This window comes from Trichechus manatus, unplaced genomic scaffold (genome assembly GCF_000243295.1).
Source record: "Trichechus manatus latirostris isolate Lorelei unplaced genomic scaffold, TriManLat1.0 scaffold00273, whole genome shotgun sequence".
Lineage (NCBI taxonomy): Eukaryota > Metazoa > Chordata > Mammalia > Sirenia > Trichechidae > Trichechus > Trichechus manatus.
The window spans coordinates 764,981-779,330 of NW_004444209.1; the positions used below are offsets into that span (position 1 = coordinate 764,981).

The 14,350-nt window shown below is 36.5% G+C and overlaps 1 protein-coding gene across 1 annotated transcript in view; it reads right to left on the reverse strand.

Moving 5' to 3' along the window:
- The window catches only part of RPGRIP1 (RPGR interacting protein 1), a 60,411-nt gene extending 46,553 nt beyond the window's left edge, over positions 1 to 13,858 (reverse strand). The window contains 1 exon segment of the mRNA XM_004390009.2: positions 13,771 to 13,858. Within this exon segment, the coding sequence (XP_004390066.1) occupies positions 13,771 to 13,858 (88 nt within the window).
- Between the last annotated feature and the right edge of the window lie 492 nt (positions 13,859 to 14,350).

The window sequence follows — 14,350 nt, forward strand, 5'->3', positions numbered from 1 at the left end:
TCTTTTGATGAAAATGTAAAATTGGACTTTTACTCTAAATTTTTCTTTTTAATCTACTCTTCTATTTTTTCTCCTGACAAAATTGTTTTGATTCTCCTGGAATCCAGATTTCTAGATTCATGGAATTGGGGTGACCCATCCAGGCCATCCACCCTTAGGTATCCTTTTGAACCTTGAAAGAACTGGTTCCCTGGAGTCACTTTCAGGTCAAACAATAACTTAGTAAGCAGTTTAGCAGACAGTGTTTTGCCTTAGGCATTGGATTCTTTTGGAAAATTATCTATGTGTAACCAGCCTTCAGAAGCAGGAACTCCAGGGTTTGACTAGAGGCTGTGTTTTAAATGCATACCATATCCTTGGTGATTCTGTTTCTGTAACCTGTGGACCCTGAAAACCTGCTAGTGCTTTGATGTTCTCTTCTGAGAGATTAACATAGCAACCCATTGCCTTCCAGTCAATTCCGACTCATAGCTACAGTATAGGACAGAGTAGAACTGCCCCACAGGGTTTCCACGGAGCGGCTGGTGGATTAGAACACCCCACCTTTTGGTTAGCAGCCCAGTGCTTAACCACTGTGCCACCAGGTCTCCATTAACCTAACAGTGACCTATATAATCTGCTTTCACTGTCACCTCTTCAGAACGCCCTCCCTATACTTGGGTTGACGCTGCCTGATTCGAATCGTATCTACTCATAATAAACATATTCTGTTACACCAGTTTTTGGAGTTTCTCTAAGCATTTAGGTTTTTGACACTCCTTATTAGATAATTCGGACTTAAACAAGGATTGTGCCAAAACTATCTTCAAACATCCTGTAAGGACAAGAATAGAAACTTTTTTTGATTATCAAGACTCATCTTTTTTTTTTTATTACTGTAATCCAAAATACATAAAAAACAAAAAGTTCCATTTTAATATTTTTTTTCTTTCTAAAAACATTTTATTGTGGTAAAAATATATATAACCAAAAGTTTGCCTCTGTAATCATTTTTAGGTGTACGTTTTAGTGGCGTTAATTATATTTACCATGTTGTGTTACCATTGCCACTATTTCCAAAAGTTTTACATCACCCCAAACAGAAACTCAGTACTCCTTAAGCAATAACTCGCCATTGCCCCCTACCTTCAGTCCCTACTTACCACTGATGAACTTTTATTGCTATTTATTTGCCTAATCTAGATACTTCATATAAGTGGTGTTAAAACCAATATTAAGCCAATAATAGAAATTGATCGAAGGTTATTTAAAATACAATTTGTAAATTGGGGCAATATTTCTGACTAGAGAGTCAAAAATGTTCCAAAGACTCTTCACAGATTCTTATACACCAGCTTATTGCTAGTAATCACGCATTGCCATGGAAACAGGGCCAAAATAAAGTTTACAGAATAACTTGTGGACATGCAGGATTCCATACAACATTTTCTTAAAGAACAATTCAAATAATTATCCCTTCAAAGATAGCTTCTATTCTGACCTTTGGAATTGCAGTTATCAAAACTGACTGAATGTAAATAATTCTTTAAAAGAACACAATGCTCAAGGCAAACATTCTTCACTAAGTTACACTATTGTTTGATTTAAAGATAGTTTTCAGGAGACCAGTTTGCTCAAGGTTTAAGATTCAAAGATTACCTCAGTGCAATAGTTTTGGGTGGGTCATCTTAACCTCTATGGCTCCATAAAGTCTGTATTCCAGGAGAATCAAAAATTCCATACACAGTGGGAACATACAATATTTGTCCTTTTGTGTCTGATTTATTTCACTGAGAATAATGGTTTCAAGGTTCATCTATATCATAGTGTATAAGCTTTCATTTCTCTTCATGGTTGAATAACATTCCATTGTATGTATGTGTATGTATATATATATATATATACATATATATCACGTTTTTTTATCCATTCATCTGTTAATGAACACTTTTTGCTATTATAATATGATTTCTACCTTTTGTGCATAATGCTGCAATGAACATTGGTGTACAAGTATCTGAGTTATTGCTTTCAAGTTTTTTGTATATATACCTAGCAGTGGAATTGCTGGGTTATATGGTAATTCTATTTTTAACATTTTGAGGAAATACCAAAGTGTTTTCCATAGCAGCTATACCATTTTACAACCAGCAGCGCATGAGGGTTTCAATTTCTCCACATCCTCACCAACACTTGTTAGTTTACAGGTTTTTTTTTTTTTTTTTTTTTTAATAATTGCTATCATAATGGCACACAACAAAAAACTAGTGGGTGTGACGTGTAGTTCTTTGTGATTTTGATTTGCATTTCCCTAATGACTGATGAGGAACACCTGGTGGCATAATTGGTTAAGCACTCAGCTGCTAACCGAAAGGTTGGCAGTTCAAACCCACCAGCCACTCCTCCAGAGGAAAGACCTGGCAATTTGCTCCAGTAAAGATTACAGCCTGGGAAACCCTATGAGCCAGTTCTACTCTGTCCTATAGGGTCATTATGAGTTGGAATCAACTTGATAGCACACAACAACAATGACTAATGATACTGAGAATCTTTTCATGTGCTCATTGATCATTTGTATATCTTTTTTGGATAAATATCCATTCAAATCCATTCCCCGTTTTTAAATTGGGTTGTGTATCTTATTTGGTTGAGTTGTTGGAGTTCTTCATATATTTTGGATATAGAATCCTTATCAGATGTATGGTTTCTGATTAAATTTACTCCTAGGTATTTTATTCCCTTAGATGCTATTGTAAATGGAATTGTCAGTCTAGCTAAAGATTTCCAATTTTGTTGATCTTTTCAAAGAGCCAGTTTTGGTTTTGTTGATTTCCTCTATCATTTTTCTATTCTCTATTTCATTTATTATTGCTCTAATTTTCATTATTTCCTTCCTTCAGCTTGTTTTGGGTTTAGATTACCCTTTTTTAAGGTGGAAGTTTAGGTTATGGATTTAACATCTTTTTTCCTTTTTTATTAATAATTTACTTTATTATTTTTGTTGTTGTTAAAAATATACGCAGCCGGCCAAAAAACCCATTGCCACTGAGTTGATTCTGACTCATAGCAACTCCATAGGACAGAGTAGAACTGCCCCATAGGGTTTCCAAGGAGTGCCTGGTGGATTCGAACTGCTGACCTTCTGGTTAGTAGCTGAGCTCTTAACCGCTGCACTACCAGGGCTCCATACATAGCAGAACATACACCAATTCAACAATATCTACATGTATTATTCAGTGACATTGATTACATTCAAGTTGTGCAATCATTCACTCCTTTCTTTTCCAAATTGTTTCTTCCCCATTAATATAAACTCACTACCCCTAAGCTTCCTATCTAACCTTTCGAGTTACTATTGTCAGTTTCATCCCATACAGACAGTTCTTTAAAAGAGCACAATGCTCAGGACAAACATTCTTTTTTAATTAAGCTAAACCACTGAATTATGGTATTGGTGAAGAATATTGACTGGTATAAGAATGAACAAATCTGTCTTGGAAAAAGTATAGCCAGAATGCTCCTTAGAAGTGAGGATAGTGAGACTTTGCTCATGTACTTTGGACATATTATCTGCAGGGACCAGTCCCTGGAAAAGGACATCATGCTTGTTAAAGTACAGGGTCAGCAAAAAAGAGGAAGACACTCAATGAAATGGATTGACACTTGGCTGCAACAACGGGCTCAAACATAGCAACAATTGTGAGAACGGTGCAGGACTGGGCAGTGTTTCATTCTGTTGTACATAGGGCTGCTATGAGTTGAAACTTACTCAACAGAACCTAACAATAAAAATTGCTTGGTTTAAAGAAGACCTCAGGGTATATTTTTGGTTTAAGGTTTAAGATTATTTCAGGACAATATTTTCAGGGGTTCATACAGCCTCAATGGTTCCTGAAAGTCTGGATTCCATAAGAATTTGAAATTCTGTTCAAATACTCCTTTTGATTAGGATTCTTCTATAGAATCTTCGATCAAAACATTTAGTAATTGTAGCTGGGCACCATCCAGTTCTTCTGGTCTCATGAGCAAAGGAGGTAGTTGTTCGTGCAGGCAACTAGCCATGCATTCCTTTTCCTCCTCCTTATCTTGACTCTCTTTCCTCTGTTGCTCCAACAGAATAGAGACCAATTATTGTGACTTGGATGGCCTCTTGTAAGCTTTTAAGATCCCAGGCACTATGCAATGAGCTAGGAGGTAGAACAGAAACACTAAACACAATATTAGGTCAATTAACTAGGATGTCCCATGAAAGCTTTTTCTTTTTTAATGTAATGATTTACAGCTATAATTTTCCTTGTGATCTGTGCGTTAGCTGCATTCCATTAGTTTTGGCACATTGTTTTTATCTGTATAACATATTTAACAATAAAACATTAAAAAACAAAACAAAACCAGGAGCCACATGGCAAGACCTGTTTGAACTAGAAGGTAACCAAAGCTACCTATGTTTACAGTTCATTCAATTATTGATATCAAATGGATCATTACATTTTTTTTTTGAGTTAGAATACAATTTTATGGCTTTAGTTTTTAGAATGCTTTAGATTTATAGAAAAACTGAGAAGATAGTGCAGAGAATTCTTATATACCCTACACCTAGTTATTAACATTTTACGTTGGTATGGTACATTGGTCACAATTAATGAACCAATATTGATACCTATAATGAACTAAAATCCATTCTTTATTCATATTTCCTTAGTTTTTACCTAATGTCCTTTTTCTGTTCCAGGATCCCACCCACAATACCACTTTACATTTAGTTGTCATGTTTCCTTAGGTTCCTCTTGGCTTGGATAGTTTCTCAAACTCTCCATGTTTTTTTTTATTTTTATTTTTATTGTGCTTTAAGTGGAAGTTTACAGTTCAAGTCAGTTTCACATACAAAAATTTATACACATGTTGCTATGTGACCCTAGCTGTTCTCCCTATAATGTGACAGCATATTCCTCCTTTCCACACCAGATATTGTATCAATTTAGCCAGCTCCTGTCTCTTTTTGCCTTCTCTTCTCACCTCTGGACAGGAGCCGCCCATTTAGTCTCATGTACCTACTTGAGCTAAGAAGCACTCTCTTTATGAGTATCATTTTATGTCCTATAGTCCAGTCTAATCATTGTCTGAAGAGTTAGCTTTGGGAATGGTTTCAGTTCTGGGATAGCAGACAGTCTGAGGGCCATGTCTTCCGGGGTCCCTCTAGTCTCCGTCAGACCATTAAGTCTGGTCTTTTTACTAGAATTTGAGTTCTGCACCCTACTTTTCTCCCGCTCTGTCAGGGACTCTCTGTTGTGTTCCCTGTCAGGGTGGTCATTGGTGATAGCCAGGCACAATCTAGTTCTGGTCTCAGGCTGATGGAGTCTCTGGTTTATGTGGCCCTGTCTCTTAGGCTAATATTTTCCTTGTGTCTTTGGTGTTCTTCATTCTCATTTGCTCCAGGTGGGTTGGGACCAATTGATGTATCTTAGATGACCTCGCTAGCTTTTAAGACCTCAGATGCCACTCACCAAAATGGGATGCAGGACATTTTCTTAGAAAACTTTGTTATGCCAGTTGACCTAGATGTCCCCTAAAACCATGGTCCCCAAATCCCCACCCCTGCTACTCTGTCCCTCGAAGTCTTTGGTTGTATTCAGGAAACTTCTTACCTTTCGGTTTAGTCCAGTTGTGCTGAGTTTCCCTGTAGTGTGTGCTGTTCTTCCCTTCACCTAAGTTAATTTTTGTCTACTATCTAGTTAGTGAATACCCCTCTCCCTCAAACCGTCCCACCCTCATAACCATCAAAGAATGTTTTCTTCTGTGTTTAAACTTTTTCTTGAATTCTTATAATAGAGGTGTTATACAATATTTGTCCTTCTGTAACTGACTAAATTCACTCAGCATAATGACCTCCAGATTCCTCCATGTTATAAGATGTTTCATGGCTTCATCGTTGTTCTTTATCATTGCGTAGTATTCCATTTTGTGGATATACCATAATTTGTTTATCCATTCGTCCGTTGATGGGCACATAGGTTGTTTCCATCTTTTTGCTGTTGTGAACAGTGCTGCAATGAACATTGGTGTTCATGTATCTATTTGTGTGACGGCTCTTATTTCTCTAGGATATATTCCAGGGAACAGGATAGCTGGATCATATGGAACTTCTATTTCTAGCTTTTTAAGGAAGCGCCAAATGATTTCCAAAGTGGTTGTACAAATTGACATTCCCACCAACAGGGTATAAATGTTCCAGTTTCTCCACAACCTCTCCAGCATTTATTAGTTTGTGTTTTTTTTGGATTAGTGCTAGCCTTGCTGGGGTGAGATGATAATCTCATTGTAGTTTTGATTTGCATTTCTCTAATAGCTAATGACCGTGAGCATTTCTTCATGTGTCTGTTAGTTGCTGAATATCTTCTTTGGCGAAATGCCTGTTCATATCCTTTGCCCATTTTTTAATAGAGTTATTTGTCTTTTTGTTGTTGAGATTTTGCAGTATCGTGTAGATTTTAGAGATTAGACGCTGATCGGATTTGTTGTAGACAAAATTTTTTCCCAGTCTGTAGGTTGTCTTTTGACTCTTTTGGTGAAGTCTTTTGATGAGCATAAGTGTTTGATTTTTAGGAGCTCCATTTATCAAGTCTCTCTTCTGGTGCTTGTGCCTTGTTACTTATGGTTCGTATTGTGTTTATGTCATGTATTAGGGCTCCTAGAGTTGTCCCTATTTTTTCTTCCATGATCTTTATCATTTTCGATTTTATATTTAAGTCTTTGACCCTTTTTGAGTTAACTTTTGTGCATGGTGTGAGGTATGGGTCTTGTTTCAGTTTTTTTGCAGATGGATATCCAGTTATGCCAGCACCATTTGTTAAAGAGACTGTCTTTTCCCCAGTTAGCAAACTTTGGGCCTTTGTCAAATATCAGCTGCTCATAGGTGGATGAATTTAAATCTGGGTTCTCAATTCTGTTCCATTGGTCTATGTATCTGTTGTTGTACCAGTACCAGGCTGTATTGACTACCGTGGTGGTATAACAGGTTCTAAAATCAGGTAGTGTGAGGCCTCCTGCTTTGTTCTTTCTGAGTAATACTTTACTTATCCAGGGCCTCTTCTCTTTCCATGTGAAGTTGGTGATTTGTTTCTCCATCTCATTAAAAAATGCCGTTGGAATTGTGATCGGGATTGCATTGTATCTGTAGATTGTTTTGGGTAGAATTGACATTTTCACAATGTTGAGTCTTCCTATCCATGTGCAAGGTATGTTTTCCCTCTTATGTAGGTCTCTTTTGGTTTCTTGCAGTAGTGTCTTGTAGTTTTCTTTGTATATGTCTTTTAGGTCCCTGGTTAGATTTCTTCCTAAGCATTTTATCTTCTTGGGGGCTATTGTAAATGGTATTGATTTGGTAATTTCCTCTTCGAAGTTCTCTTTGTTGGTGTAAAGGAATCTAACTGATTTTTGTATGTTTATCTTGTATCCTGATACTTTGCTGAAATCTTCTATTAGTTCCAGTAGTTTTCTTGTGGATTCTTTGGGGTTTTCTGTGTATAAGATCATATCATCTGCATGCAGAGATACTTTCACTTCTTCCTTACCAATTTAGATGCCCTTTGTTCCTTTTCCTAGGCTAATTGTTCTGGCTAGGACCTCCAGCACAATGTTGAATAAGAGTGGTGATAAAGGGTATCCTCTGGTTCCCGTTCTCAAAGGGAATGCTTTCAGACTCTCTCCATTGAGGATGATGTTGGCTGTCAGCTTTGTATAAATGCTCTTTTTTATGTTGAGGAATTTCCATTCTATTCCTAATTTTGCTGAGAGTTTTTATCATAAATGGGTGTTGAACTTTGTCAAATGCCTTTTCTGCATCGGTTGATAAGATCATATGGTTCTTGTCTTTTGTTTTATTTATGTAATGGATTACATTGATTGTTTTTCTAATGTTAAACCATCCCTGCATACCTGGTATGAATCCCACCTAGTCATGATAAATTATTTTTTTAATATGTTGTTGAATTCTGTTGGCTAGAATTTTGTTGAGGATTTTTGCGTCAATGTTCATGAGGGATATTGGTGTGTAATTTTCTTTTTTTGTGGTGTCTTTACCTGGTTTTGGTATCAGGGTTATGCTCGCTTCATAGAATGAGTTTGGGAGTATTCTATCCTTTTCTATGCTCTGAAATACCTTTAGCAGTAGCGGTGTTAACTCTTCTCTGGAAGTTTGGTAGAATTCTCCAGTGAAACTGTCAGGGCCAGGACTTTCTTTTTTGTTGGGAGTTTTTAAATTACCTTTTCAATCTCTTCTTTTGTTATAGGTTTATTTAGTTGTTTTACCTCTGTTTGTGTTAGTTTAGGGAGGTAGTGTGTTTCTAGAAATTTGTCCATTTCCTCTAGGTTGTCAAATTTGTTGGAGTACAATTTTTCATAGTATTCTGTTATGATTCTTTTAATTTCAATTGGTTCTGCTGTAATATCACCCATCTAATTTCTTATTCTGGTTATTTGCTTTCTCTCCTGCTTTTCTTTTGTCAGTTTGGCCAATGGTTTATAAATTTTCTTGATTTTTTTCAAAGAACCAGCTTTTGGTCTTGTTAACTCTTTCAATTGTTTTTTTATTTTCTATTTCATTTAATTCTGCTCTAATTCTTATTATTTCCTTTCTTCTTTTGCTGCTCTCTTTCTATTTGTTCAAGTTATAGGATTAATGTTTTGATTTCGGCCCTTTCTTCTTTTTCGATGTATGCATTTATTGCTACAAATTGACCTCTGAGCACTGCTTTTTCTGTGTTTCAAAGGTTCTGGTAGGATGTGTTTTCATTCTCATTTGATTCTGTGAATTTCTTTATTCCATCCTTAATTTCTACTATACCCCAGTAGTTTTTGAGCAACGTATTGTTCAGTTTCCATGTGTTTGATTTTTTTCCCTTGCCTTTTCTGTTATTGATTTCCACTTTTATGGCTTTATGGTCAGAAAAGATGCTTTGTAATATTTTGATGTTTTGGATTCTGTTAAGGCTTGCTTTATGGCCTAATATGGGGTCTATTCTGGAGAATGTTCCACGTGCATTGGAAAAGAAAGTATACGTGTCTTCTCCTGGGTGGAGTGTTCTGTATATGTCTATGAGGTCAAGTTGGTTGATTGTGGCATTTAAATCTTCCGTGTCTTATTTGAGCTTCTTTCTGGTGTTCTGTCCTTCACTGAAAGTGGTGTGTTGAAGTCTCCTACTATTATTGTAGAGCTATCTATTTCTCTTTTCAATGTTGTTAGAGTTTGTTTTATGTATTTTGGAGCCCTTTGTTGGGTTCATAAATATTTATTATGGTTATGTCCTCCTGGTGTATTGACCATTATATAGTGTCCTTCCTTACCCTTTGTGGTGGATTTTACTTTAAATTCTGTTTTGTTAGAGATTAATATTGTCACTCCTGCTCTTTTTCGAGTGTGGTTTGCTTGACATATTTTTTCTCATCCTTTGAGTTTCAGTTTGTTTGTTTATTTAAGTCTAAGGTGTGTCTCTTGTAGGCAGCATTTAGACAGATTGTGTTTTTTAATCCATTCGGCCACTCTCTGTCTCTTTATTGGTGCATTTAGTCCATTTACATTCAGCATAATTATTGATAGGTATGAGTTTAGGGCTCTCATTTTGATGTCTTTTTTTTTGTGTGCTGTTGACAATTTGTTCCACTTAATTTTCTGTGCTGAGTCATTTTTCTTTATATATTTTCTTTTCATCTTTTTCATTGTTGTTGATTTTGTATTTGCTGAGTCTTTACATTTTTCTTGTTTTTCATTTTTACTTGTCGGATTGTTACTTTCCTTTGCTATCACCTTAATATTTATCCTTATTTTTCTAAGTTTATACCAATCTTTTATTTGTCTATATCACCTTGACTTCCTCTCCATATGAAAGTGGATCATTGTATTTTAATAAGTGAAGGAACTACTATGTTAACAATGCTCTTCCGCACTGCACAATTGGGTATTTTGTGCTTCTCAAAGCTTTACCTATTCCGCAAAACATATAAAACAAGAACTGGCTGAGATCATTTTCAAAGTTTGAAAAGTCCTTGTGGTGCAATGAGTTACTTAATATGACCCTTCTAACCATAATCTTTGTAACTCCCATCAGACGACTGGGTGGGGATATGCAAATGAGGTGCTTGTGACTCGCCAAGGGGATTGGATAGCTTACTAATAATGTAAATGCTGTACATGGCACCCTTGTGAGGTTGGGACCATGCAAATAAAGTGTATGGAACCCTATTGAGGGGATTGGTCAGTTTTGCTATCCTACTAGGCTTAAAGGGAGACACGGAAGGAGAAATGAGCTCTAACGCAGCAAGAGAAGGTGACAGGAGACTGCAGGAATCAGAAGACCAGTGCAAGATGGCTGTGGTGGGGCTTGCAGACCCATGGAGCTAAGAGGTGTAACACAGCAGGGCCCTGCAGCATAGGGCGGGAACAAGCTATCCTGATTGAGGCGTTCTGAGTTGTTCCTGTTACTTCCAAGTTGATTCTGATCCTGAGTTATAGCCTTTTACTTCCCTAATAAACCACTTAACTGTAAGTAGGGTTCATGACTTCTGTGAGGATTTGCAGCAAATTACCGAACCCAAAGACGGGAGGGAGAGTAGTGAGGGGAGAGGGAGAAGATGATGTTAGAGATGGTGGAAAGGTACAGAAGTTTGGAAAAGTTAGACATTTGGCACATCTTTAATCTCTGCCTCACAGGAACCAGCTTTGTGCTGATCCTTACAAAAGAAATTATTCTTTTACTCATATATCTAGAGACAGGAAAACCTTGTACAGAAACTACCTACATGGAGAGGATATCATCCACCTAACCAAAAATCTAAAAGAACCCAATATTTCTTCAGCACAGTAGAAGAAGTTTGGAAGAACGTACCAAGGGAAGGATATATATGTTTACTTTATGGGAAAAAAACCTTTCTAGATTTCATCACAAACTATGTCCAATTTCCCTTTCAGTATATATTAAATTGTTAGAAGTAAATGAAGCAAAGAGTTTGTTATAACTGGAGATTTTCAGAAAGGTTTATGGTCATGTTTCAAATTTCTTTCTCAAAGATCATACTTTTCTAATACACTAAGTGCACCTAGCAATCAGCTACATCATTTTGTAAGCTCATTGTTTTGGAAGTTGTATCTTTTTTTAAATTTATTCATATATATATATGTATAGATGATATATATGTGTCTATATGATATATATATGATATATATGTGTATATATATGTAAAACAAACCCATTGCCATCTAGTCGATTCCGACTCATAGCGATCCTATATATATGGGACAGAGTAGAACTGCCCCCGTAGGGCTTCCAAGGAGTGGCTGGTGGATTCGGAGTGCCAACCTTTTGGTAAGCAGCCCAATGCTTAACCACTGCACCACCAAGGCTCCATATGAGAGAGAATATGACAAGGCAAATGAGGTAAGTGTTAACCATCGTGGAATCTGAGTGAAAGATATATGGGAGTTCTGAGTATTATTCTTGCAACTTTTCTGTAAGTTTGAAATTATTTAAAAAAAAACTCATCATAAAAAGTATCATGAGAAAATAAATGAAAAAAGGAAAGAGACATTACTTATCGCTTTCCTTTTGCAAACAAAATAACGAGAAGATGTTATATTACAACAGGTGAGGATAAAAAAACCCTAGTGGCAATTACAGCTACCTGCCTAGCTGGACCAACTCCAGTTGATCCATGTGAAATAGGTAGGGCAAAAGAGGTCTCTAGAAGGAAAGCCAAGCACCTGGACCAAGGCCTGGAAGTTTTACTTGGCTTAAAATCATTTGTATGCAGGGACTGTGTTGGGGAAGGGAGATGGCAGTAACTGGAGCAAAGGAGGGGTGGGGATGACTTGTCTGAACCAGGAATTGCTGGTCTTCTTGAGGCTGGATGGATTGCAGAGCTAGAGATCAAAGCATTTTTAGATAATACAAAACTCTCTCTTTTGAGAAGACTGTATCATTAACTGAGAAAACAGTCTTTCAGTATCATTTTTAAAAAAAAATTTATTGTGCTTTAGGTCAAGGTTTACAACTCAAATTAATTTCTCATTCAAAAATTTATACACATATTGTTCTGTGACATTGGTTGCAACTCCACAATGTGCCAGCACACTTTTCTGTATCATTTAATCAGACAAGACCATTAATGGAAAAGTATTGTGTGGAAAGTCAGCCCCATGAGGAGATAGCTAAGAGATAACTGACTTGCACCACCTCAAAATTTCTTCATCACAGGCATGATTTTGAGCTGTGATGAGTATATATGCTGTTGCTTCTCTATTTTTATCTACCATTCCTAATACTGACATAAAGAGGTCCTTCAAAATTAAGGAGCAGGAAGAATTTTGCCTAGAGAGAAATCCATTTTATTAAATTGTGCTGAAAACCAAAATTAAAAAGCTGCCAAGAAAACTGTATTGCTCTATTATGTAGCCTCTTCAAAAACTTACTTGTCACAGTGAGAAAGTTTATTAAAAAAAAGACAACTCACCAATAAAAAGACAAACAATCCAGTTAAAATATGGACAAACATCTGAATAGATATTTCTCCAAAGAATATATACAAATGGACAATGTTGTGTTCCATTGAGTTGCCTCCGACTGATAGTGACCATATAGGACAGAGTAGAACTGCCCCATAGTGTTTCCTAGGCTATAATCTTTATAGGAGCAGATAGCCAAGTCTTTTCTCCCACAGAGCGGCTGGTGGATTCAAACCACTGACCTTGCAGTCAGCCGCTGAGCACTTCACTGTTGTGCCACCAGGGCTCCTTCAGATGGCCAATAAGTATGTGAAAAGATGTTCAATATGATTAGTCATTAAGGAAATGCAAATCAGAAACACAACAGGAAAACAAAACAAAACAAAAACACGTGGAGATCACAGACAATAATAGCAAGTGTTGGTGAAGATATGGAGGAATTGGAACCTTCAAACACTGCTGGTAGAAATGTAAAAGGGTACAGCCACTTTGGAAAATAGTTCAGCAGTACCTCAAAATGTTAAACCTGGAATTATCATAAGACCCAGAAATTCTGCTCTTAGTTATATGAAATGAAAACTTGCCCACACAAAAATTTGTACACGAATGTTCATATTAGCATTATTCTTAATAGTCAAAAAGTGGAAACATTCCAAATATCCATTAACTGACGAATGGATAAACAAAATTTGGTATATCCACACAATGAACTATTCTTTGGCAATAAAAAGAAATAAAGTACTGGTATATGCAACTACTTGGATGAATCTTGGAAACATAATGCTAAATAAAATAAGCCAGTGAAAAAAGATAACATATTGTATGATTCTATTCATATGAAATGTCCAGAGTGGGCAAATTTATAGTGATGAAAAAGTAGATTAGTGACTGCCAGGGGCAGGGAGGGGAGATGGGAAATGGGTGCTACAGGTTTTTTTTTTTGGGTGATAAAAATATTCTAACATTAAATCGTGGTAATTAATCAATATACTAAAAACTACTGAATTGTATACTTTAAAAGTGAGTTTTATGGTATGTAAATTATATCTCAATATAGCTGTTTTATATATATTATATATCTTCTTTTTATTATTATGTATATCGTATTTATTACTGCTCTTTATATATTTTTTTCCTCATAAGAATTATAATTATAAGAATTTAAGAATGAAATATTGAGAAGATTGAAAAAGGAGCTGAGAGCAAAGCAACTACTATGAAGGCTAGCAAGATACCCCACAACAACAGACTGAGAGCTATAATTCTAAAAGATATCCTTCCTCAGGCACTGAACTTACCTTTCCAGGCTGGCATCCTCAGAGGTATGGAATCTGTGTCTCTAACTGGTCGGTCTCCTGATGTATCATCTACCAGAAGATGTGACATCTCGTCAGCTCCCAAGCTTGAAGACGTCCCAGGGGACACTGAAATAGAGAAGTCCAACTAATTACATGCACCTTCAGGACGTACTTAAGTTATACTTAAGTTGTAGGTGGAATTTCTCAGCACTTTCATGATGGTATATGACACGTCATAGCCATTTTTGTGGTGGTGTGGACTGCTCTGCACTAAACAGTAAGACCATTCAGTAATAATGACTACTTATTCAAACCAAAATCAGGTTTTTTTAATTATAGAATTGATACTATAATTTTGTATCAATTTTGAAGTGTCTGCTAAGCCTGGAAGCCAATGACCATCCCCTTTCTCAGGGAATGGGCCTCTACTCCCTATTTAGTTTATATTTGGTTGCCTCCCAGCCACTGAAGATTGGAGCATGGCGGACAACTGACTCAAGCCAAGCCAATCAGATTCCCAAGAAGTTGGAAATGGGGCTGAGAAAGTTAAGTTAGCCTCTATGGATGGTTTGGGAGCTGT